The 26,181-nt window shown below is 43.5% G+C and overlaps 2 protein-coding genes across 2 annotated transcripts in view; one reads left to right on the top strand and one right to left on the bottom strand.

Annotated features, from left to right (window-relative positions):
* The first annotated feature begins 3,477 nt into the window (after positions 1-3,477).
* On the top strand, positions 3,478-6,691 carry hs3st3l (heparan sulfate (glucosamine) 3-O-sulfotransferase 3-like). Its single transcript, XM_063213394.1, has 2 exons — positions 3,478-3,780; positions 5,710-6,691. Exons 1-2 carry the CDS (start codon positions 3,533-3,535, stop codon positions 6,335-6,337), a joined length of 876 nt encoding a protein of 291 aa, XP_063069464.1. The 5' UTR covers positions 3,478-3,532; the 3' UTR covers positions 6,338-6,691.
* A 470-nt stretch (positions 6,692-7,161) lies between these two features.
* LOC134459373 (germ cell-specific gene 1-like protein) overlaps positions 7,162-26,181 on the bottom strand; it is a 40,592-nt gene continuing 21,572 nt past the window's right edge. Inside the window, exons 5-7 of the mRNA XM_063211718.1 lie at positions 10,296-10,407; positions 8,524-8,682; positions 7,162-7,273 (exon numbers count right to left, since the gene is read on the bottom strand). Of these exons, the coding sequence (XP_063067788.1) occupies positions 7,162-7,273; positions 8,524-8,682; positions 10,296-10,407 (383 nt within the window). The remainder of the gene's footprint in view (positions 7,274-8,523; positions 8,683-10,295; positions 10,408-26,181) is intronic.

Below are 26,181 nucleotides of genomic sequence, written 5' to 3'. Positions count from 1 at the left end.
AATAATGGAAAAAAGGAGGCGCACACAAGACTTGTGTGAAAAAGTGTATTGAAGCCGAAAATATACAACAGAAGTCTAAGGATTAACTGGAGAGACAGAGGTTTCGGAGCTAGTCCATTTTCAATGTCTCCATTGGAGCTCCAGTGGAGACATTGAAAATGGACTAGCTCCGAAACCTCTGTCTCTCCAGTTAATCCTTAGACTTCTGTTGTATATTTTCGGCTTCAATACACTTTTTCACACAAGTCTTGTGTGCGCCTCCTTTTTTCCATTATTTTGAGTGATTACGACTTTTTTGGGAGTGCTCGCACCAAGCAATACACGAGCATTAAGTTCAAGGCGCAGACGCCGACCTTTGTTGGTCTTTTTGTCATTCAATTCAGTATCAATTTCTTAGGCCAACGATTTGATCATTTGTAATACTCAAGAATGCTCCACGATTCAATTCAATTCTATTCACATGAATGTTTTTTTTTTTACCTTACACGTTAGCTTTATGTGTGAAATGTTAAATGAAAGGCCTCACAAAATGAGTGCAACAATAAGAAAGTTGATTAATAATGATTAATCAATTCTCTTGTGGACAAATTCATCAATTGAATCGCCAGCTGTAGGATCAATGCATTGATACAAATCGGTTATTTACACCCCTAATTATTATTGCATGTTTTGTTTATTGCGCACAGCGTTTCGGTTGTTCAGGAACACCTTGGCATGGGTTTCAAGCAAGAAGGTCTGAATGACACAAATGTTAGCAAGTAAAAATGCAAGTGTAATGGACGGTGTGCGGCAGGATATCTGTCTACTACTTTGAGCCATGCTTTACATCCAAGGCAGGCATTTTGAATTGACATGTGGAAAAAGCGCCCTATGCTACCTGAAAGACTGAATAGAAGACGGCCTTGACCAGTTATCAAGTTTATCCACCAAGGAAACCTTGTGTTTTTTTATTTCTAGTGAGATATTAAAATAAGTGACATCACATATCTAGAGATTCCTCTTGACCTCTAAGTCAACAACTGGTTTTATTACCTGTACAGTCTTTACAATGCAATTTCGTGAGCATCAAAATACAAAGCAGACAGAGATATGAGACAGACTGATCTGATCTTGTGTCCAGGATTGAGCATCTAATTCAGAAAGGAATAGCTGAACACAAAATTGGCTATATTTCACCTGACCCTGTGCCATTACTGAATCAAGGACAAAAATAGTCCCTTTCCCTTATTCTCATCAAATGTCTAGCCGTGTGTAGCTGGTATGAAGCTCCAAGCCATTGCACATATTAGATATTGATTTCACATTCCTCTGTGTGACTATAGTCTACCAGAAAGAGAGGTGAGCATCCAGTAATCCCAACATTGATATCTGGGGTCTTTGCTCTCTGTGTTTGTTGGAAAACACACACACGCACACACACACACACACGCACACTTTTCCCGATTGTTTCGTCTTTCAATGACAGTCACACATGTGTGTGTGCGTGCACACACACACACAGTTGATCCTTTGTCCCTTCAATGACACCCAGTCCTGATGAATACGGTGGTATGGAGGCGATAGAGAGGGTGGGAGGAAGACAAGGGAGGTTAGAGTGACATGTTCACTGTCATGGGCATTAACATTCAAACAAGATCGCAAGATCTGTGTCCTTTCATCCCCTATAGCCCTGAGGGAATGAACAAGGGTGTGTGTGTGTGATTTTGTGTGTGTGTGTGTGTGTGTGTGTGTGTGTGTGTGTGTGTGTGTGTGTGTGTGTGTGTGTGTGTGTGTGTGTGTGTGTGTGTGTGTGTGTGTGTGTGTGTGTGTGTGTGTGTGTGTGTGTTACTCTCCACAACAAGGAGGAAGGTATAACTCGGGGATGGCGTTGAGGCTTTCTAGACGGATGGATGTGACTACAGGGAGGTTATGCATGTATCATCTCATCTCTCTCCACAAATCCACACTGTGATTTGTCCAGGAAAGAGAAAACCAGCTAAGTCAGATTTATAGGAGGGATGATGACGGAGGGGCCGACGGGCCTGATATGATGGCTCTGTGGCATGCGCAGCGGGAGAGTGGTAATCCTGTGGTGTTTACCCAGCTCCAGGTCTCATTAGAGTCAGGAAGGTCTGGAGATGGTGATGGGATGAGCATGGGGATGGAGATGGGATGGGATGAGAGGGGGCGGGGGAGGGGGCCTAGAGCTGTGTTTCTCTATGGGGGTGGCGAAGCCCTCCAGGGAGGCATTGGGGAGCTCTAGGGGGGCGTTGAGAAGGAGCGGAGAGGGGGCGGTGCTTAGTTGCCATTGGGGGGGCATTAGTCCATTCATTTTTTTTTAACTAAGGGGGCGTTGTCTTGAGGTCAAGGGGGCGTTGGGTCGCTTGTGATAAGGCCAGAGGGGCGTTTGTTCATAAAAGGTTGAGAACCACTGGTAGAGCAACAACAACTGGTCCACAATGGCACTGTGACTGTTCCTGATGGTTGACACTATTTTAAAAAGATATGCAGTGACAACATGTGATGTTTTTTTCTTAGTAATAGCAGCCTTCAACCTAACTAGCCTTCAACATGGGAATAATTTTAAGTGTACACCGAAACCATCCTCCCAAAATGTTTTCCCCCAATAAAGTCTTGATTTAAAAATTAGCCTATAATTCAGTCCAATACTACAATTTATGAATCTATAGTTCATATGATTAACTATCAGATTACAGATTACATTACACTTATCTGACACTTTTATTCAAAGAGACTTAGTTATTTGAACTAGAGGGTTACAGTCCCTGGAGCAGTGAGGAGTTAGCTCCTTGCTCAAAGCCCACATCCTTAAGCACTTGACCAAGGCAGCCCCCCTATCGCTATGAATAACTCTACATGCCATTTTTTCAGCGAGGGATTAACAGAAAATGCTGGAAATATGTGTTTGTTTGTTCAGGTTAATTATATGCATGATGCATCAATATTAGATTTTGGCAGTTATACTGTACTGTAACAGAGATACTGGACAGATAGAGTTTCTACCCAGTTGAAGTTCACGCCGTTGAAAGGGGAAAAAAAGACTATAGGCTACGTGGCAAGCAAAAGTAGCACACATAATGCTCATTTCAAAACAATCCCGCCCGCTCTTTGACGTCTCCCTCCATTTAAAGATGTGCTCAAACAAGCGCGCTCTTTCCAGTGGAGCAGATGCGCGCGTGGGGCTGGATGCAGGGTAGGGTAGTGCCACCGATAGCCTTCAAAATATTAGACATTATTTGTTGTAGTCTGTTTTAATGTCCGCATCGTTCTTATCGTTCGTGTCAAATGGATACCCTGAAATTAAGCTATCAATTGACCTCGCGTTAGTTATTGATAGAATGGATTTGACGGAATGGCAAAGGAACGTTGTTTTCAGTCACGGAAACTTTTCTTTACACTCTCGCTGGCTGTGGTTTGCCTCTCGCTCTTCATGCTCCTCTCTGACCCCGGTCAGGTGTTGGATTACTGGAGCGCACAGCCCTCGGTTCATCCTGTGGCGCAGCTGTACCGCAACAAGAATGCATCCGTTAACATGCCCACGAACGGAAGCTTTGCTGAAAGCACAGGTGCGCCCGCGCCAGCAGGTGCAACATCCACCGACCCAACAGACATGGACTTGGCAGCGACAAAGCGCCTTCCCCAAGCACTCATCATCGGCGTGAAGAAGGGTGGCACTCGCGCCTTATTGGAGTTTCTACGACTTCACCCAGATGTGCGCGCTGCAGGTTCCGAACCCCATTTCTTCGACAGACACTACGACCGTGGTCTAGATTGGTACAGGTAGGCTTAGGCTACATTTTAAAAGGCATGCCCCACCATTATGGTCCACCAAAGTTTCATTGGATGGTGAAGGCAGCACTTGCCATTTGGGGAGTTATTTGGACGAGTGTTTGATTTCTGTTGCGGATCAGTTTCAGCATCAGTGGAGGAAAATGCATTAAGTTTCTCATCTCACAGTAAGATTCTCCCGCCGGGAATTGGCTAGGAGGCGATGAAAGCAAAACAGTTAGGCTACAGAGCAGAATAGGTAATGCAAACACTCAATTTCAAGTTTTATTCATAGATAAACAACTATTTTGTGACAGATGAGAACAAGTCTAGAAAACCAACAGTTGATATTAACGCTTGCACAAAACAGGGTGAAAAAATATGATACTGAATATATCACCATATCTCTTGTGTAAAATGTATTTTCAAATTGCTGTGACCACTTGCCAGTAGTATATCAAAGCCCTTTATTATCCTTAACAGTAGCACCTCATCCCAAAAGAGGAAACATCAACCACCCCATACATTCAGAAACAGCCAGTGACATGCTGCCAAGGGGGGAACACATTGCATGACATGGACCACTGAAAGAGGTGAAACAGAAAAGAAAACGCTCCGGGCCCTGCACTGCATGATTTCAAAGCAAAAAAAAGATGGTCGTTTTGAAAATGGGTTGAAAATGCCCTCAGTAGCTGGAAGGCAGTGGTGGGAGCTAGCCATGCGGTGGGTACCACACAAAGCCAGAGCTGATGAGTGCCAGTGACCCCTTTTGACTCCAGAGGATATCTGAGCATGCCCACTAATGGACTTCCCATGTACATTTGTTCTCCTCTCCTGCCTTCCTCTCGGGCAGTGAGACATTACTAGCCTCTCTCCCAGTCCCAGACAGGATTGGAAGTGTATAGTCCTGCCTGCCTCTGGTCCTGGTGTATGGAAGACCTGTGTGTCTCTGTGTGTGTGTGTGTGTCTGTGTGTTTTTGCAAATGAGCTGTGAACGTGTTTTTTATCCCTATGATGTGTGTGTGTGTGTGTGTGTGTGTGTGTGTGTGTGTGTGTGTGTGTGTGTGTGGACTGGTACTATATGTAAAGGTGTGTAGCCCTTAAGATCGATCAACATGTCAAATACCTTTTCCAAAATATTTGGATCTTGTACCCTGTTGCTTGTCTCTTGGATCCAAATAAAAGTAATCAAATGTGTGTGTGTGTGTGTGTGTGTGTGTGTGTGTGTGTGTGTGTGTGTGTGTGTGTGTGTGTGTGTGTGTGTGTGTGTGTGTGTGTGTGTGTGTGTGTGTGTGTGTGGTCCTCCTAACAGAGCAAAGAGGACAGCTATTTGAGTGTGTATGTGTTTGTATGTGCGGACATGAGTGTGGGTTTTTATCTGGAAAGGAGAGGAGTGGCTGCTGCAGTGCTTTTTTATCCCATTACTGAATAAAACATTTCAGGCAGCAGGGGAAAGCAGCAGGCTCAATGGGCCAAGTGCCAGGGGTGAAGCTGTTGTAATGCATAATGTTCAAAAACATACTCTTATTTGCACCATGTTTATGCAACAGAGCGGAACGGGAAAGGGAAAAGAGGCAAATTTTAAGAAAAGATGATAAGAGCACTTTCACAATGCATTAGTCATTTGGAGCGCCCCGCCGAGTTTGAGCTCTCTCTGTGTTGAAATATGAATGTGGAAGACATTTTTGCCTGCCAGTGTTGAAAGGGGAGGAGCATCATACCAGATGGGTGATTTTGGTGAGGTCTCTTGAAAAACAGCTCAGACCCAAAAATCTGGCATGCAATTTGAGGAATGCTGATGTTTTAATTATAACGTGCTAAATTATACATTAAAAATCTTTCTGAGGAATGTTGCTTCACTACTCCTTTTGAGTGGAAGAATTGCAGTGCTGATGAAAGTTGTAAAAGGAAAAACCCTTCCGTCTCCTCTCTGTGTTGTAGGAGCCTGATGCCCAAGGCTTTGGATGACCAAATCGTCATGGAGAAGACGCCCAGGTACTTTGTGTCCGCAGACAGCCCCGCCCGCGTCCACAACATGTCCGGTGATGTCAAGCTCATCGTGGTGGTGAGGGACCCCATCACCCGAGCCATTTCAGACTACGCCCAGATCGCCTCCAAGGCGCCCAGCGTGGCCAGCTTCGAGAGCCTGTCCTTCAGGAACAGGAGCGCTGGGGGGGCTGTGGAGGTCAACCCCCAGTGGAGCCCCCTATGGATCGGCCTGTATGCCCAGCACCTGCAGCGCTGGCTGGCCTACTTCCCCTCCTCACAGATACACTTTGTCCACGGCGAGAGGCTGGTGACCGACCCCGCCGGAGAGATGGCCCGCGTTCAGGACTTCCTGGGCCTGGAGAGGATTGTGACCGACAAGCACTTTTACTTCAACCAGACTAAAGGATTCCCCTGTCTGAAGAAGCTGGAGGGGAGCAGTCAGCCCCACTGCCTGGGCAGCACCAAAGGCAGAGCTCACCCCCAGATCAAGCGCAGGGTGATCAGGAGACTGAGGGAGTTCTATCGACCTCATAATCTGAGATTCTACAAAATGGTGGGCCAAGACTTTGGATGGCAGTGAGATGCACCTTTGTGTGTAAGTGAGCGTCACAGGCTGTGTGCAGATCAGAAGCCGTGGGGAAGACTATTGATGATGTGAGCTCTCTCATCAGGCTACTGCGTGTCATACAGACGACACTGTTCTTCGCCAATCATAGTTTTGACTCAATGTTGGATTGCTTTGAATAGCCAGACTACAGAATAGTCCTAATTTGGGGGATTACTTGAGAAATGGAGGACAAATCAAATTTTCTGGTCATCCCAGCCTTCACACAGACTCGAAATGCATCACAACCCAAAGACATCTGTCAAAATATTGGATGAAGAGTCATCCAAACCTGCTATAATGACAACAGCACCATCATGTTGGGTGAAGATCTGGAAATATTTCAATAAAATGATTCTCATTTTGCTTCGCAGTCCCACTGAGCTCATTTCAGGCATTTTGTAGCGTCATGAAATATTTCACACTGTATTTTTCACTTGATAGACGTTTCCAGAATGCATATGATGTATTCAGTAAAGTCCCTGGCCAGAAGGTGGGTAATTCAGAGTTTTGCTGAAACCATGTTAATGCATTCATTTTTATAGATATTTTTTGTCTTGCACCTAATCTGAGAAACAGGCGATGTTGTAACTGTAACTCTCTGTAACTCTCAATTGTGGTTTTCACTCAAGCTCACAGTCAGCACTAACTGTGGGAATTCAGAGTCTCATGTGAGTGCCTTACCAAACCTGCACAGCACTTCATATTTGCACAACAACCAAACTATAAATAGTCAACACTGATAACAGTCTCTAGTCATGGTCGCTCCACAGGGATATGATTCAGGAGACATGGGGCACCTAAGTCACGCCCTCTACTTTCTGACCATGGGGCAAGAAGTTGCAAACAATTGATTGGAAGTGAACGAGGTGAGTTGTGGTGGATTTGTGGTGGGAAATATGCATGTTCCAACTCCTTTAACAGTTGAGTTTTACAACTTCTACATTCATTTATTCATCAGACGTCAGGTGGAGCCATGGCATCTTCTGCCCATAAACTAATTAATAATTAGTGGTTGATATGCTGCAATTAATATGCTTGTTAGATGGTGCTATAAAACAAACAAACAAACAAAAAATCCATACAATAGTGACAGGTGCTGTCCTTACTCTGCCTAACATGTGCTGCTGCTGAAACGTCTATAATGGGTCTAATGTCAAATTCTTTTTTCAGGAACATTTTGTTTACCACCCCCAAATCCACTGGGTTGGTTACAACTCCATTTCTAATTGCACTACGCTTATCTGATATTCTTGTTTTCCGTGCCCTAGTGGGCTTGCCCAAGTAGGACAGTCCAGGGCATGTCAACATATAAAAATATAACATTAGTGGTGGAGCACAAGATAAAATCTTTTGTAAATATGTTAAAATGTAAATACCGTGGTGATACTGTGGCTGCACAATCATTCTGTTGGTTTGAGGAAGGGCTGTGGTGGCCTGAAACGTTACAAAATTTAAAAAAGGATTAAAAGTGTACGGCTCTTCCTTGCCTTACATGAACTTTGCACCCGGCTAAAAGAAATTGGATGTGTGTGAGATCAGACTGGGATTCATAGTCACCAATAACTATATCCAATCCCCCTTCACATACTCCAATTGGATTGCAAACTCACTGGCCCCAACAGAGACCTTCCTCAGCAGGGCCGTATTAATCGCACAGGCTAGATATGGTTGCAGCCTAGGGGCCCTCACCTGTAAAATAAAACAAACAAAATGAACTGTATCGAATACATTAGTCTGTCATCTTAAATGGATTTTCAAATCCATTTAATACCCTACTCCACTAATTGGCAAATATCCTTTATTCTTGGGTTAGAATTACGATGCTGTCTATCTAGTTTTGTTAGCAGAATTTCTGTTCCGTAGGGGGCCTACTGCAACCTGTAGCCCAGTGGCTCCGCTCCTGGCCACCTTAATCCAGCCCTGTTCCTCAGCAGTACGCCACCTCCTCTCCCAGGAGCACCAGCTCTCCTCCGAGGTGGAGCAGGTTGGCCCGGCCGTTGGGTGCCTTGAAGAAGCTCCCATCCTCAACAGCCTCAGCTAGGTGCAGCAGTGTGGGGTCTGCTGCTCCGTGGTGGAGCTCCAGGTCAGGATCGTGATCATCATCGCCATAGTCATCGTCATCATCATCGTAGGCCAAGTAGGAGGAGTCCCACACCTGCATCTGCTCAGGGACATCCAGGTCCAGCAGCTTCTGCTTGAGCCGCAGGTTCTTCTCGATGTTCTTCCGCTTGAACTTGAACTCTGTGATGGTCTTGGTGTAACGGTTCAGGGCCGTCACTGCCGAGCCCATGCAGGTGGCGAAGGAGGTCCACGCCAGTCTGTTAGAGTAGAGTAGAATAGAGTAACTTTATTGATCCCGGGGGGGAAATGAAGGTGTCAAGTAGCTTACATAAATACACATAATGCCCACATGGACATTTCAAGACACACGTAATACAGGTAATTTAGGGAGGGAGAAAATAAAGACTATAGAAAAATACAACATTAAAAAGTGTGACAAGGGATTAAAATATGTCACCAGGGATAAGCAACTGCAGAAATTGCAATGTCCATCTGCAATCACAACTGAGATCTTCCACAATAGTCCTCCACTAGAGGCTCAAATAGCTCAGCATGTTCAATGTTAAATGTTCATTGTATTTATTGTTAATCACTTTTTGTTACCAGTCCATCACTGTTGTTACCTGTCCTGTTTTGCACTTTGTCAGTCTGCAATATGTCAGGCCTGTGTATGTCTATGTCTTAGCATGGTATAGAGAGAGAAACGTAATTTCATTTCCCTTGTATGACTTGTGCATATGAAGAAAGTGACAATAAAAGCTGACTTGTCTTGACTTGAGCATCTGTATGATGCTTTTGGAGGGAGGTTTGCTAATGCTCTGCTAGTTGGCATCTGTTACACCTATTTTTATTGAGTTACGGTCTGCCAATCACTTCCCTTTAACTCAACAAGTGAAACTATATGTGGCTGTCAGAGGGGTTCCCGTACAGTCCGACCCTTGATTCTCGAACTCGCCATGTCCACGTCCACGTCAATGCTCCAGTGCATGGGAGACACAGCGCGATACCGCTGAGCTAAAGGACCAGTCTGATAGCTCAGTGCTACGATACCTTGTGTGCATTCCAATATGTGACCTTGCATCCTCCACTTGTGCTTGTGGCCTCACGTTTTGCTGATGCCCCGCCTCTGTGGAGAAAACAATTAAGTTTCCCCGCTGTCAGCCTAGCCACAACAATTTTTGGGGGACTGTTCTTCATTCACCATCCAGTTTGCAAATGAGAAAATGACATTAGAATTGAGCTTTTGCAAGATATTGAAATATAATGCTGTTGTCAGTGATGTCATCATGACATATTACTTCCTGGTACGAGGCCACAAGCACAAGTGGAGGGCACAAGGTCGCATATTGGAACGCACCCTGTATGAGGCTTCGGGAGGGAAGTGTACTACGTTCCACATCACACTCTGCTAGTTGGCCTCTGTTACATATGCAAGGTCGTTTTTTTCCAGAGTGGTTTGTACATTCAACATAGATATTCTTAAGGAGGGTTCATGGTTATTATTACATTACTTTAGTATTATTATTACATTGCACTAGCTGATGCTTTCATTTATTCAAAGCGACGTAGTCATTATTTTTCAGGGTATTGGTTACAGTCCCTGGAGCAATGTGGGGTTAGGTGCCTTGCTCAGGGGCACTTCAGCCATGGATGGAGATGTAGGGAGAGGTCAGGGGGGATTTGAACCTGCAACCCCTAGATTGAAAGACCAACTCTCTAACCACTAGGCCACGGCTGCCCCAAAGGCATAAGTTAAAAAAGGATGAGACGCAGCTTTATGTAAAGCTGTGTGAGCAATACAGAGCTCAGCTCATGTTGACACGGTGTTGTGTTTGTATTGCATGACAGTGTTGCTGATCCCATAACTCACAGGTAAGACCAGCTGTAGTCCCAAGTCTTGGGCCTCCAGTCCTCTGGTCCAATCAGGATGGCCAGCTGGAATGAGGTCATGAACATCATGTGGGCCAGCATCCCAAAGAGACCTGCAGTGCATATGTAAGAGTGAACATATGGAGGGAAATATAATTGTAGCTACAGTACATGTTTCAACTTTCATTCAGTACAAAACATTTTTCATTCATCCAGGTCATTTATTCTAGAGTTTAGTTGTAGGACAGTTTTTTGAAGCTTGAAGACCTTTGGTCTCTTCCACTTTTGGTCTCTTCCACGATTCCCACACGAGGATGAGAATGAAGAAGATTCTTAATGGAAGAGAGGAATGCCTTTATCCTTGAAAAAGGTTTTTATAATGAGCTTCTGTGTCTTTACAGTTGAAAGTTGCAGTGAATTGAAGATCAGTGGGAGAAAGAGATGGGGTAGGATTGGGAAATGACCCAGAACGGGTTCAAACGTGGGTCCCCATGGATATGCAAGCCCGTTAGCAAGACGTGGAACTGCACCTGCCACCTTTGTTCTTTAAGCTCCCAGATGTACAGTTGTCTACAAATGACCTAGGACAACCTGTACGTGTGTCTACAGTTCATGTAAGTAACCACAAGGTGGCAGCCTTATGCAGAGCCGTGCAGTAGATCAGTGGGGGCCAACAGGGAACATAGGGCCGGGGACCGGACCGTGCTGGGGGCCGTGGCTGGTTGGTAGGAAAGGTAGACTATAGCAAAAACAAAATAATTGTTTAAATAAATTGAATAACTTATGTGCAAAAAAGTAAAGCAAATAATATATCCATTAGTTAAGAAATACATTATAATCTACTACATGTAAATCTTTAAACATTACTATAATACTATTATCGCTGTTTTTTAATATACCTGTGGCTGTGGGGTACTGACTCACAAACCTAGACTATGCTTTTGACAGGGGGTGCACAGAAAAAAATATTGTCACAATCCATGTAAGTGGGGCCTTAGCTGGAATTTACCAGTAGCCTATATGGGGGGCCTTGTTACTGTAAAGTTTCGGAACCCCTGAAGGAGATTGTCCTGGCGCCTCCTATTTGATCCCAGCCAAGTAGGGGGGTTTGGCTGAAAGTGAACTAATTAACCAGCCTGCTTCCCACAGGACTAAATCCCCCTCTAATCGTTTAAAACCAATCAGGCTGTCTTCTATCAGCCTGTCTCTCCCTGTTAGCCATCGCCATAGATTTACAGTGTAGTCTGTTTTGGTATACACACAGATTTATATAGACTATGTATGCCCCCAGGAGAATTTATAGGGGTTTCCCGAGGTGAGGTGAGATGAGGTAAGATTATGGTGGATTTCACACTAACTTGACATCTGACAAACTGTGGCAGCGTGCCGAATTGTGGGATTGTGGGAAGAGGGACTGTGGATCCGAGACCACCCGCCCACAAAGCTAAGTCTCTGATGCTCTCCTCTGGGTCTCTTCCTCTGGCCAATCCGATTAGGACACAAACCCGCAAAAGCCTGGCTAGTGGCTGCTCTGTACCGCAACAATGGTGGCCAGATGTGTGATAGACGGATGGATGGATGGATGGATGGATGGATGGATGGATGGATGGATGGATGGATGGACGGACGGGCAGGGAGGGAGGGAGGGAGCGAGCAGCTGCCTCTGTGGCCCGGATATGCTGTGACCCCCCTGCTGAAGGAGAGGCCCCTGGGTAATAGGCCCTTTGATTGTTACTCCTCTAAGAGGGGTTATGAATTAATGTTACAAAAAAATTGGGATATTTAGCAGGGGTATTCTGGGTTAGTACATTGAAGCATCATGTTCTCTGTATTTTTGAAAGAGGCTAATACCATCCCGTTTGGGTAGAGCCATATGCAGTGCTACAGATGACGTATGTGCATTCCCTGCTGATGTAGACGAGGTAAGCTGTCCAGAAAATGAGTCCTAATATTTAACTTGTCTACGTAGGCAGTTAAATCGGCCAATGTCATAATGTGACCAAGTGACTAGAACTGAGAATTTCACTTTACTTTCATGGCCGTAGCCAGCCATTTGAAATAGGTGAGGTCCATGATGAAAATGTTTAAATATAGGCCTATATGTAAAAAATTACAGCTTTGTCTGGGCCCAGGGCAAAGACATCTGAGAGGGCCCCAAACCCAATACATAAAATGTAAAGAGGATTCAATTCTGGGCCCCTTCTCTCCTTGGGCCCGGGACAAGTGACCCCTTTGTCCCCTCTGTTAGCTTCCCTGTATGCCTGTAACAACGTATAGCGTAATAACACAGCATTATGTACTAATGTAAAAAATGTATTACATAATGTGGTGACAATCTAAGCATTTTGTAATAATTTACGCATTTCGTAATTTTGCATTTCTTGAACGCATTTGGTAAAACCAAACAAATTGTTACAGAATGCGGAATTTATTACAAAATGCGGCAGCTTTTTTTCAAATGTAGGAAAATTGTATCAAATAATCTATAAATTTATGTTTTTTGTGTTTGAATTTTTTTTTTTTTTATTTAAAAAAAAAACAAAAAAAAACAATACTTTCCCCTGAACTATGCAATTACATAATAGGAACGCTAGATGGTGCTACAGATCAAATAGTGTGTAAGTGGAGCTAGCTATATTTGAATGTACAAGTCTTTGTCTGAGATCATGGCTGTCTGGGAAATTGGTGAAAGCCCTGGGCTGGTAATCCAAAGGTTGATGGTTCAATTTCCAAGTGACATTGGCAGATCGGCGTTAAAGGTCTACCTGACAACAAGTTATTACCTAATAAACAGCCTCAATGTCTGTATTATTGAATGTAGGATGGAAAAAACACCACTCTTGATAAAACATCACCAACAATTGAAATAACCATGCTGAGCACCAAAGGTGCAACCAAGATCATTACTACCAGCTGCACCACACACAAGATGGCACTCTAAGACCCTAATGGTGCATGAGTGAAGCTTTGCAAGATACATGGACAAGATTTACGAGATAGGCCTACACTTCTTTATTGATCTCACATGCAGACCTTGACATACCTGTGTGATTATTTTCTTTCAAGTTAGTTGTGCCAAGTAGCCCATTGTTTATACAACCTTCTTCATAATTACAAGAACTGAACATTATTGTCTGTTCAGAATTGGACGGAAATCATGGTTATACAGGAGTTTGTGTGGTTTAGAGTAGGCATACATTTTATTGCTGTCTAACTGTTATTGTAGGTCATGTCTTACAAGCCGTTTTTGTCTAGCAAATGTAAGTAGCATTTTCCTGCTGGGACACGAACCTGGATCCTCTGGTATTTAAAACTGGACCTCTAACCACCACACCAAAGCTGTTACAATGACAATGGGAGCTTCCCATGTGTGGAGAGCTGTGTTACAATGTCAGTGGGAGTTGTCCACATGTCCACATGTTTCCCATGCTTCAAGGCCAACTTACTTAACTGCTAGTCCATAATTGCCCAAATGAAGGAGCTTTTCTATTTTTATACAAAACCCTATTAAATATTTTAAGGAGACATAGTAGGTTTAGGAAACAATGTCTCTGTATTTACCATGATATGTGGAGACAACAAGAAGTGGCAGGATTGGGGAAATGGGAGGTCTGGGTGATGCGAAGGGGTGAGGAAAAACCCACTGGCTGAGGTGAGACTCCAATCAGTGGCCTGACTGGCCAGACGCCAGGCCCCAAGCCGGAATGCAAAAAGTTACTTTTGAAGGTGAAACACGGGATGCAGAACAGTCATTGGCTGCAGACCATCGGTGAGAGAGGGCAAGATTTCCTTGGTGGGATAACCGGCCGGTTTGTGGGGTTTGTGTTTGCAAGTAGCACTTCAGCCAATGGACCTCACTGTTACCGGCTTGTATTTTCGCTGTATCTTTTGACAAGTGCATATAAACAGTAACTTTTCTGCATAGAATTTGCGCATTCGTTTCAGGTGTTTAGAACTTTCCACGTCACAAGCTCAAGCTGCTGACGTCCATAGTGTCATACAGCCTATATAGTTCCCATTTAATACGGCCTATACATTTCCCATTTATCCAGCCTATACAGTTCCAATTTATCCGGCCTTTATAGTTCCAATTCACACGATTCAAAGAATTTGTGTTACTTTCCCAGCATTGCTATAAAAAACTATATACATTTTCATACCATGTTCGAGGAAGCATGAAAGAAAGTAATGGCTATTTCCATATCGGGGATTGAACCTGCAGCCTTCATGTTCCAAGGTCAACCATTTAACCACTACTCCATAGTGACCCCTACTGAAAGTTTGACATATAAACCATATTTAGCAAGTTACCACTGTTCAGTTTGAGTCAACATCCCATTTACGTACATTGACACTGTGTGTGATTTTTAGTTGTTTATTTCCAGAATTCATGCTGCCCATTCACTAATGTTACCTTGTTCATGAATACTTACCACCACCATCAAATTCTAAGTATTCATTATGACTGGGAAAATTGCACTTTTCATACATGAAAAGGGGGATCTTCTCCATGGTCCGCCATTTTGAATTTCCAAAAATAGCCATTTTTAGCGGCAAAAATGACTCTACTTGGACCATACTAGAAAATATTTGTTTATTACTTAGAAAACTTTCATGTAAATATCACATTTGGCAATTGGCAGCCCAGTTTCAATGACCAGCATACTGTAGTTGCAGTAACCTTTTTGATCATTTCCTGCACAGTGTCCCTTTAATGAATCCTTTGTTGTTAGCCAGTGATTAAGTCATAGAGTGCGTCTTAATATGCGACCTTGCCTCCTCCACTTGCGCTAGTCTCCTCGTCCCGCCTCCTGGCCCCTCCTCCGTGGAGAAAACGATAAAGTTTCCCAGCTGTCAGCCTAGCCACAACAACTTTTGAGGGACTGTTTTTCATTCACCATCCCAATTGCAAAAGAGAAAAAGACTCTACAATTGAGCTTTTGCAAGATATTGAAATATAATGCTGTTGTCAGTGATGTCATCATGACGAGAAGCAAGTGGAGGAGGCAAGTGGAGGAGGCAAGGTCTCATATTAAGACGCACTCATAGTCAGGCCTCTTTTAATCATTAGTTAAAACTCTGGTGCCCTACCTCTTGTCACATTCATCGTCAGGATGACTGGAAGTCCTGTGGTGTAATGGTATACACAATTGACTGCAATGGTGTGAGTCATGGGTTCATATCCCGGGTGGGCAGAACTGGTGTATCTCTGGTGGGCAACACGGGGCACATTGACAGAGAATTGACTGCTATGGTGAAAGTCAGACATATCTCTAGAGGGCAGAACTGGGCACACTGCAAGAGAGACTTGCACCGGCATATCTCCATTGAGCAGAACTGCACACAGAGAAAGGCATATCTCCAGTGGGCAGTACTGAGGGAGACTTGGATTGGTGGGCAGAACTGGGCATGCAGAGACACTTGAAGTGGCAAGCAAATCTGAGCATACAGAGAGAGACTTAGACTGGTAAGCAGAAATGGCAACACTGAAAGAAGGTCTTGAACTGGGTGTACTGAAAGAGAACTTTGCACTGAAAGCAGAACTAGCAAACAGAACTGGGCACACTGAAAGAGAGATTTGCACTGACAAGCAGAACTGGGTGTACTTGAAAGACAGACTTGAACTGGCAAGCAGCATAGAAGAGACTTGAACTGGCAACCAACAGTGGTGCACTGAAAGAGAGTATTGAACTGGGTGCACTGAACAGGAGACTTGAACTAACAAGCAGAACTGGGCACACTATAAAAGAGAGAATGGATGTGGCAAACAGAATTGGGCACAATAAAAGAGAGACTTGAACTGGGTACACTGAAAGAAACACTTAACCCTCCTCTTGTCTTCGGGTCGTCACCGACCCGTTTTCAACCTTGAACCTGGATCCTCTGGTATTTAAAACTGGATCTCTAACCGCCACACCAAAGCTGTTACAATGACAATGGGAGCTTCCCATCTGTGCAGAGCTGTGTTACAATGTCAGTGGGAGTTGTCCACATGTCCACATGTTTCCCATACTTCAAGGCCAACTTACTTAACTGCTAGTCCATAATTGCCCAAATGAGGGAGGTTTTCTGTGTATTTACCATGATATGTGGAGACAACAAGAAGTGGCAGGATTGGGGAAATGGGAGGTCTGGGTGATGCGAAGGGGTGAGGAAAAACCCACTGGCTGAGGTGAGACTCCAATCAGTGGCCTGGCTGGCCAGAAGCCAGCCCCCAAGCCGGAATGCAAAAAGTTACTTAAGGTGAAACACGGGATGCAGATCAGTCATTGTCTGCAGACCATCAGTGAGGGAGGGCAAGATTTCCTTGGTGGGATAACCGGCCGGTTTGTGCGGTTTGTGTTTGCAAGTAGCACTTCAGCCAATGGACCTCGGACTGTTACCGGCTTGTATTTCGCTGTATCTTGTGACAAGGGCATATAAACAGTAACTTTTCTGCATAGAATTGGCGCGTTAGTTTGATAATTTCAGGTGTTAAGAACATTCCACGTCACAAGCTCAAGCTGCTGACATCCATTGTGTCATAGGGCCTGTAGAGTTCCCATTTATCCGGCCTATACATTTCCAATTTATACAGCCTATATAGTTCCCATTTATCCGGCCTATACATTTCCAATTTATTCGGCCTATATAGTTCCAATTTATTCCGCCTATACAGTTTCAATTTACACGGTTCAAAGAATTTGTGTTACTTTCCCAGCATTGCTGAAAAAAACTATATACATTTTCATACCACGTTCCAGGAAGCATGAAAGAAAGTAATGGCTATTTCCACTACAGCCTTCTCTTTCCAAGGTCAGCCATTTAACCACTACTCCATGGTGACCCCTACTGCAAATTTGACATATAAACCATATTTAGCAAGTTACCACAGTTTGAGTCAACATCCCATTTAAAGGGACACTGTGTGAGATTTTTAGTTGTTTATTTCCAGAATTCATGCTGCCCATTCACTAATGTTACCTTTTTCATCAATACTTACCACCACCATCAAATTCTAAGTATTCATTATGACTGGGAAAATTGCACTTTTCATACATGAAAAGGGGGATCTTCTCCATGGTCCTCCATTTTGAATTTCCAAAAATAGCCATTTTATAGCGGCAAAAATGACTCTACTTGGACCATACTAGAAAATATTTCTTTATTACTTAGAAAACTTTCATGTTAAGATCAATTTGGCAATTGGCAGCCCAGTTTGAATGAGCAGCATAGTTGCAGTACCCGTTTTGACCATTTCCTGCACAGTGTCCCTTTAATGAATCCTTGTTAAGCATTTGTTAGCCAGTCAGGCCTCTTTTAATCATTACTTAAAACTCTTGTGCCCTACCTCTTGTGCCCGAGAGTGACAACATTCATCGTCAGGATGACTAGAACTCCTGTGGTGTAATGGTATACACAATTGACTGCAATGGTGTGAGTCATGGGTTCATATCCCGGGTGGGCAGAACTGGTGTATCTCTGGTGGGAAACACAGGGCACATAGAGAGAGAATTGACTGCTATGGTGAAAGTCAGACATATCTTCGGAGGGCAGAACTGGGCACACTGCGAGAGAGACTTGCACCGGCATATCTCCATTGAGCAGAACTGCACACAGAGAAAGGCATATCTCCAGTGGGCAGTACTGAGGGAGACTTGGATTGGTGGGCAGAACTGGCCATGCAGAGACACTTGAAGTGGCAAGTAAATCTGAGCGTACAGAGAGAGACTTGAACTGGTAAGCAGAACTGACAACACTGAAAGAGAGTCTTGAACTGGGTGTACTGAAAGAGAACTTTGCACTGAAAGCAGAACTAGCAAACAGAACTGGGCACGCTGACTTGAACTGACAAGCAGAACTGGGTGCACTGAAAGAGAGACTTGAACTGGCAACCAGCATAGAAGGAGACTTGAACTGGCAACCAGCAATGGGTGCGCTGACAGAGAGTATTGAACTGGGTGCACTTAACAGGACACTTGAACTGGCAACAGAACCGGGCATGCTGAAAGAGAGACTTGAACTGGCTAGCAGAACTGGGCACAGGGAAAGAGGGATTTGAACTGGGCACAATGAAAGCAGAACTACCAAGCTGAACAGGGCACACTGAAAGAGACTTGAACTGGGTACACTGAAAGACAAACTGTGACAAGCAGAAGACTTGATCTGGCAAGCACAACTAGGCACAATGAAAGAAAGACTTGAACTGGGCACACTGAAAGACTTCAACTGGCAAGCAGAACTGGGCACACTAAAAGAGACTTGAACTTGGTACACTGAAAAAGAGATTTGAACTGGCAAGCAAAACAGGGAACACTGATGTAGAGACTTAAACTGGGTGTGATGAAGGAGAGATTTGAACTGGCAAGCAGCAATGGGTGCGCTGACAGAGATAATTGAATTGGGCACGTGGAAAGAGACACCTGAACTTGGCACACTGAAAAAGATAGTTGAACTGGGTGTACTGAAAGAAAGACTTGAACTGGCAAGCAGCACAAGGCACACTGAAAGAGAGAACTACCAAGCTGAACTGGGCACACTGAAAGCAAAACTACCAAGCTGAACTGGGCACACTGAAAGAGAGACTTGAACTGGTAAGTAGTGCTGGGCACGCTGAAAGAGAGACTTCAACTTGGCACATGGGAGGAGAGAAATAAACTGGGCACACTGAAAGAGAGACTTGAACTGGGTGCACTAAAAGAGAGACTTGAATTAGCAAGCAGAACTGGGTACACAGAAAGAGAAACTTAAACTTGGCACATGGAAAGATAGACTTGAATTGAGCACACTGAAAGAGACACTTGAACTGGGCACACTGAAAGACCCTTGAACTGACAAGCAAAACTTGGCACACTATAAAAGAGAGAATTGATGTGGCAAGCAGAATTGGGCACAGTAAAAGGGAGACTTGAAATGGGTATACCCATTATTGTAGGTCATGTCTTACAAGCCGTTTTTGTCTAGCAAATGTAAATAGCATTTTACTGCTGGGACACAAACCCGGATCCTCTGGTATTTAAAATTGGACCTCTAACCACCACACCAAAGCTGTTACAATGACAATGGGAGCTTCCCATGTGTGCAGAGCTGTGTACAATGTCAGTGGGAGTTATCCATATGTCCACATGTTTCCCATGCTTCAAGGCCAACTTACTTAACTGCTAGTCCATAATTGCCCAAATGAAGGAGCTTTTCTATTTTTATACAAAACACTATTAAATATTTTAAGGAGACATATTAGGTTTAGGAAACAATGTCTCTGTATTTACTAAGATATGTGGAGACAACAAGAAGTGGCAGGATTGGGGAAATGGGAGGTCTGGGTGATGCGAAGGGGTGAGGAAAAACCTACTGGCTGAGGTGAGACTCCAATCAGTGGCCTGGCTGGCCAGAAGCCAACCCCCAAGCCGGAATGCAAAAAGTTACTTTTGAAGGTGAAACACGGGATGCAGAACAGTCATTGTCTGTAGACCATCGGTGAGGGAGGGCAAGATTTCCTTGGTGGGATAACCGGTTAACCGGTTTATGGGGTTTGTGTTTGCAAGTAGCACTTCAGCCAATGGACCTCACTGTTACTGGCTTGTATTTTGCTATATCTTGTGACAAGGGCATATAAACAGTAACTTTTCTGCATAGAATTTGCGCGTTAGTTTGATCATTTCAGGTGTTAAGAACTTTTCACGTCACAAGCTCAAGCTGCTGACATCCATAGTGTCATACAGCCTATACAGTTCCCATTTATCCGGCCTATACAGTTCCAATTTACACGGTTCAAAGAATTTGTGTTACTTTCCCAGCATTGCTGAAAAAACTACATACATTTTCATACCACATTCTAGGAAGCATGAAAGAAAGTAATGGCTATTTCCACATCAGGGATCGAACCTACAGCCTTCACATTACAAGGTCAGCCATTTAACCACTACTCCATGGTGACCCCTTCTGCAGATTTGACATATAAACGATAATTACCAAGTAACCACTGTTTAGTTTGAGTCAACATCCCATTTAAAATGACACTGTGTGAGATTTTTAGTTGTTTATTTCCAGAATTCATGCTGCCCATTCACTAATGTTACCTTTTTCATGAATATTTACCACCACCATCAAATTCTAAGTATTCATTATGACTGGGAAAATTGCACTTTTCATACATGAAAAGGGGGATCTTCTCCATGGTCCGCCATTTTGAATTTCCAAAAATAGCCATTTTTAGCGGCAAAAATGACTCTACTTGGACCATACTAGAAAATACTTGTTTATTACTTTGAAACTGGGCTGCCAATTGCCAAATGTGATCTTTACATGAAAGTTTTCTATGATCAGCATAGTTGCAGTACCCTTTTTGACCATTTCCTGCACAGTGTCCCTTTAATGAATCCTTTGTTGTTAGCCAGTGATTAAGTCATTGTCAGGCGTCTTTTAACCCCTTAGCGCAGCACTATGGCTCTCTGTAATGTCATAGCAATGTTGTTATGATGTGGTGAAGCATTTTCAGCAAGTGAATAGGGTCGCCGGCGACCCCTGCTGCAGCAAGAGGCTACTCATTAGTTAAAACTCTTGTGCCCTACGTCTTGTGCCGGAGAGTGAAAACTTCATCGTCAGGATGACTGGAAGTCCTGTGGTGTAATGGTATACACAATTGACTGCTATGGTGTGAGTCATGGGTTCATATCCCGGGTGGGCAGAACTGGTGAATCTCTGGTGGGCAACACAGGGCACAAAGAGAGAGAATTGACTGCTATGGTGAAAGTCAGACATATCTTCGGAGGGCAGAACTGGGCACACTGCGAGAGAGACTTGCACCGGCATATCTCCAGTGGGCAGTACTGAGGGAGACTTGGATTGGTGGGCAGAACTGGGCATGCAGAGACACTTGAAGTGGCAAGTAAATCTGAGCATACAGAGAGAAACTTGAATTGGTAAGCAGAACTGGGCACACTGAAAGAGAGATTTGCACTGACAAGCAGAACTGGGTGTACTTGAAAGACAGACTTGAACTGGGTGCACTGAAAGCAGACCTAGCAAGCAGAACTGGGCACGCTGACTTGAGCTGGGCGCACTGAAAGAGAGACTTGAACTGACAAGTAGCATAGAAGGAGAGACTTGAACTGGCAACCAACAGTGGTGCACTGAAAGAGAGTATTGAACTGGGTGCACTGAACAGGAGACTTGAACTAACAAGCAGAACTGGGCATGCTGAAAGAGAGACTTGAACTGACCAGCAGAACTGGGCATGCTGAAAGAGAGACTTGAACTGGGTGCAATGAAAGAGACTTGAACTTGGCTCACTGGAAGAAAGACTTGAAAGGGCAAGCAGAACAGGGGGCACTGAAAGAGAGATTTAAACTGGGTGCACTGAAAGAGAGACTTGAACTTGGGCACACTGTGGAAAAAAAGACTTGATCTGGCAAGCACAACTAGGCACAATGAATGAAAGACTTGAACTGCTCACACTGAAAGACTTCAACTGGCAAGCAGAACTGGGCACACTAAAAGAGACTTGAACTGGGCACACTGAAAGAGAGACTTGCACTGGAAGAGACTTGAACTAGCCAGCAGAATTGGGCATGCTGAAAGAAAGACTTGAATTGGGTCCATTGAAAAAGATATTTGAACTGGCAAGCAAAACAGGGCACACTGAAGGATAGACTTGACCTGGCAACCAGCAATGGGTGTGCTGACAGAGAGTATTGAACTGGGTGCACTGAAAGATAAACCTGAACTTGGCACACTGAAAAAGAGACTTGAACTGGGTGTACTGAAAGAAAGACTTGAAAGGGCAAGCAGAACAGGGGGCACTGAAAGAGAGATTTAAACTGGGTGCACTGAAAGCAAAACTACCAAGCTGAACTGGGCATACTGAAAGAGAAACTTGGTCTGACAAGCAGAACAGGGCACACTAAAAGAGAAACTTGAACTGCGTGCACTGAAATAGAGATTTGAACTGGTAAACAGAACTGGGCACACTGAAAGCAAAACTAGCCAGCAGAATTGGGCACGCTGAAAGAGAGACTTGAACTGGGTGCACTGAAAGAGAGATTTGAAGTAGCAAGCAGAACTGGGCACACAGAAAGAGATACTTAAACTTGGCACACGGAAAGATTAAACTGGCTTAAACTGGCAAGAACTGGGCACACTGAAAGACCCTTGAACTGACAAGCAAAACTTAACACACTATAAAAGAGAGATTTGATGTGGCAAGCAGAATTGGGCACAGTAAAAGAGAGACTTGAACTGGGTACACTGAAAGGAACACTTAAACTGGCAACCAGAACTGGGCATGATTAAATAGAGACTTAGACTAGCAGGCAGAACCACCCCTTTCTTTTGCCACGGTTTTGCTGTGTCCCTACTGTATTCGTTCTGTGCACTTCTCTTACAAAATGAACAGCTACTATTGGGGTGTTTTCTGCTAGGATCATGCACACACATGTTATATTAACTTCATGTCAGCTGAATATTTTCATGCTCAAATCATATGCATTTCTCTGTTTTTCTCTTGTTGCTGTTGTTACTACTGCACACATGAGGACAGAACAACATGTATGAATGTATGAATGATTACAAAAGAAATGTATCCTCTTCCACTCTCCTGTACAATCTGGTGCATGAGAGGAAAGGAGTAGTAAGGTATATTTTAACATAGAATAAGGAAGTCACTGGAGCTGCTTCATATGTCAATATTTTACAGTGGTTGACTGCAATGTTTTGACATTATCACACCTTCTTCAATCTATGGAGCTGGCTGACGGGCAGGGAGGGAGCGAGCAGAATTTTCACTGCCCTCTGTGGCCCGGATATGCTGTGACCCCCCTGCTGAAGGAGAGGCCCCTGGGTAATAGGCCCTTTGATTGTTACTCCTCTAAGAGGGGTTATGAATTAATGTTACAAAAAAATTGGGATATTTAGCAGGGGTATTCTGGGTTAGTACATTGAAGCATCATGTTCTCTGTATTTTTGAAAGAGGCTAATACCATCCCGTTTGGGTAGAGCCATATGCAGTGCTACAGATGACGTATGTGCATTCCCTGCTGATGTAGACGAGGTAAGCTGTCCAGAAAATGAGTCCTAATATTTAACTTGTCTACGTAGGCAGTTAAATCGGCCAATGTCATAATGTGACCAAGTGACTAGAACTGAGAATTTCACTTTACTTCCATGGCCGTAGCCAGCCATTTGAAATAGGTGAGGTCCATGATGAAAATGTTTAAATATATATTTAAAAAATGACAGCTTTGGCTGGGCCCAGGACAAAGACATCTGAGAGGGCCCCAAACCCAATACATAAAATGTAAAGAGGATTCAATTCTGGGCCCCTTCTCTCCTTGGGCCCGGGACAAGTGACCACTTTGTCCCCCCTGTTGGCTTCCCTGTATGCCTGTAACAATGTATAGCGTAATAACACAGCATTATGTACTAATGTAAAAAAAAATGTATTACATAATGTGGTGACAATCTAAGCATTTTGTAATAATTTACACATTTCGTAATTTCGCATTTCTTGAACGCATTTGGTAAAACCATTTTCCCATCTTGTAATAAATTGTTACAGAATGCAGAATTTATTACAAAATGCGGCAGCTTTTTTTCAAATGTAGGAAAATGGTGCAGTATCAAATAATCTATAAAAATTGATGTTTTTTTGTATTTGAATTTTTTTATTTTTTTTTATTTTCAAAAAAACAAAAAAACAATACTTTCTCCTGAACTATGCAATTACATAATAGGAACACTAGATGGTGCTAGAGATCAAATAGTGTGTAAGTGGAGCTAGCTATATTGGAATGTAGCCTACAAGTCTTTGTCTGGGATCATGGCTGTCTGGGAAAGTGATGAAAGCCTCAGGCTGGTAATCCAAAGGTTGACGGTTCAATTTCCAAGTAACATTGGCAGGGCGGGGGTAAAGGTCTACCTGACAACAAGTTATTACCTAATAAACAGTCTCAAAGTCTGTATTATTGAATGTACGATGGAAAAAACACCACTCTTGATAAAATAACACCAACAATTGAAATAACCATGCTGAGCACCAAAGGTGCAACCAAGATCATTACTACCAGCTGCACCACACACAAGATGGCACTCTAAGACCCTAATGGTGCATGAGTGAAGCTTTGCAAGATACATGGACAAGATTTACGAGATACGCTTTGTTTATTGATCTCATATGCAGACCTTGACATACCTGTGCCATTATTTTCTTTCAAGTTAGTTGTGCCAAGTAGCCCATTGTTTATACAACCTTCTTCATAATTACAAGACAACATTATTGTCTGTTCAAAATTGGGCGGAAATCATGGTTATACAGGAGTTTGTGTGGTTTAGAGTAGGCATACATTTTATTGCTGTCTAACTGCTATTGTAGGTCATGTCTTACAAGCCGTTTTTGTCTAGCAAATGTAAGTAGCATTTTCCTGCTGGGACACGAACCTGGATCCTCTGGTATTTAAAACTGGACCTCTAACCGCCACACCAAAGCTGTTACAATGACAATGGGAGCTTCCCATGTGTGGAGAGCTGTGTTACAATGTCAGTGGGAGTTGTCCACATGTCCACATGTTTCCCATGCTTCAAGGCCAACTTACTTAACTGCTAGTCCATAATTGCCCAAATGAAGGAGCTTTTCTATTTTTATACAAAACCCTATTAAATATTTTAAGGAGAAATAGTAGGTTTAGGAAACAATGTCTCTGTATTTACCATGATATGTGGAGACAACAAGAAGTGGCAGGATTGGGGAAATGGGAGGTCTGGGTGATGCGAAGGGGTGAGGAAAAACCCACTGGCTGAGGTGAGACTCCAATCAGTGGCCTGGTTGGCCAGAAGCCAGGCCCTAAGCCGGAATGCAAAAAGTTAAAACACGGGATGCAGATCAGTCATTGTCTGCAGACCATCGGTGAGGGAGGGCAAGATTTCCTTGATGGGATAACCGGCCAGTTTGTGGGGTTTGTGTTTGCAAGTAGCACTTCAGCCAATGGACCTCACTGTTACCGGCTTGTATTTCGCTGTTGTGACAAGGGCATATAAACAGTAACTTTTCTGCATTGAATTTGCACGTCAGTTTGATCATTTCAGGTGTTAAAAACTTTCCACGTCACAAGCTCAAGCTGTTGACATCCATAGTGTCATACGGCCTATACAGTTCCAATTTATACGGCCTATACAGTTCCCATTTATCCGGCCTATGCAGTTCCCATTTATCCGGCCTATACAGTTCCAATTTACACAGTTCAAAGAATTTGTGTTACTTTCCCAGCATTGCTAAAAAAACTATGTACATTTTCATACCATGTTCCAGGAAGCATGAAAGAAAGTAATGGCTATTTCCACATCAGGGATTAAACCTACAGCCTTCACTTTCCAAGGTCAGCCATTTAACCACTACTCCATGGTGACCTCTACTGCAAATTTGACATAAACCATATTTAGCAAGTTACCACTGTTCAGTTTGAGTCAACATCCCATTTTGACACTGTGTGAGATTTTTAGTTGTTTATTTCCAGAATTCATGCTGCCCATTCACTAATGTTACCTTTCTCATGAAGGGTACCACCACCACCATCAAATTCTAAGTATTCATTATGACTGGGAAAATTGCACTTTTCATACATGAAAAGGGGGATCTTCTCCATGGTCCGCCATTTTGAATTTCCAAAAATAGCCGTTTTAGCGGCAAAAATGACTTTACTTGGACCATACTAGAAAATATTTGTTTATTACTTAGAAAACTTTCATGTAAAGATCACATTTCATTTGGCAATTGGCAGCCCAGTTTCAATGAGCAGCATAGTTGCAGTACCCTTTTTGACCATTTCCTACACAGTGTCCCTTTAATGAATCCTTGTTAAGCATTTGTAAGCCAGTGATTAAGTCATAGTTAGGCCTCTTTTAATCATTAGTTAAAA

This window comes from Engraulis encrasicolus, chromosome 2 (genome assembly GCF_034702125.1).
Source record: "Engraulis encrasicolus isolate BLACKSEA-1 chromosome 2, IST_EnEncr_1.0, whole genome shotgun sequence".
Lineage (NCBI taxonomy): Eukaryota > Metazoa > Chordata > Actinopteri > Clupeiformes > Engraulidae > Engraulis > Engraulis encrasicolus.
The sequence above is the reverse complement of the archived record's forward strand: the minus strand, read 5'-3'. Positions and strand labels throughout refer to the sequence as shown.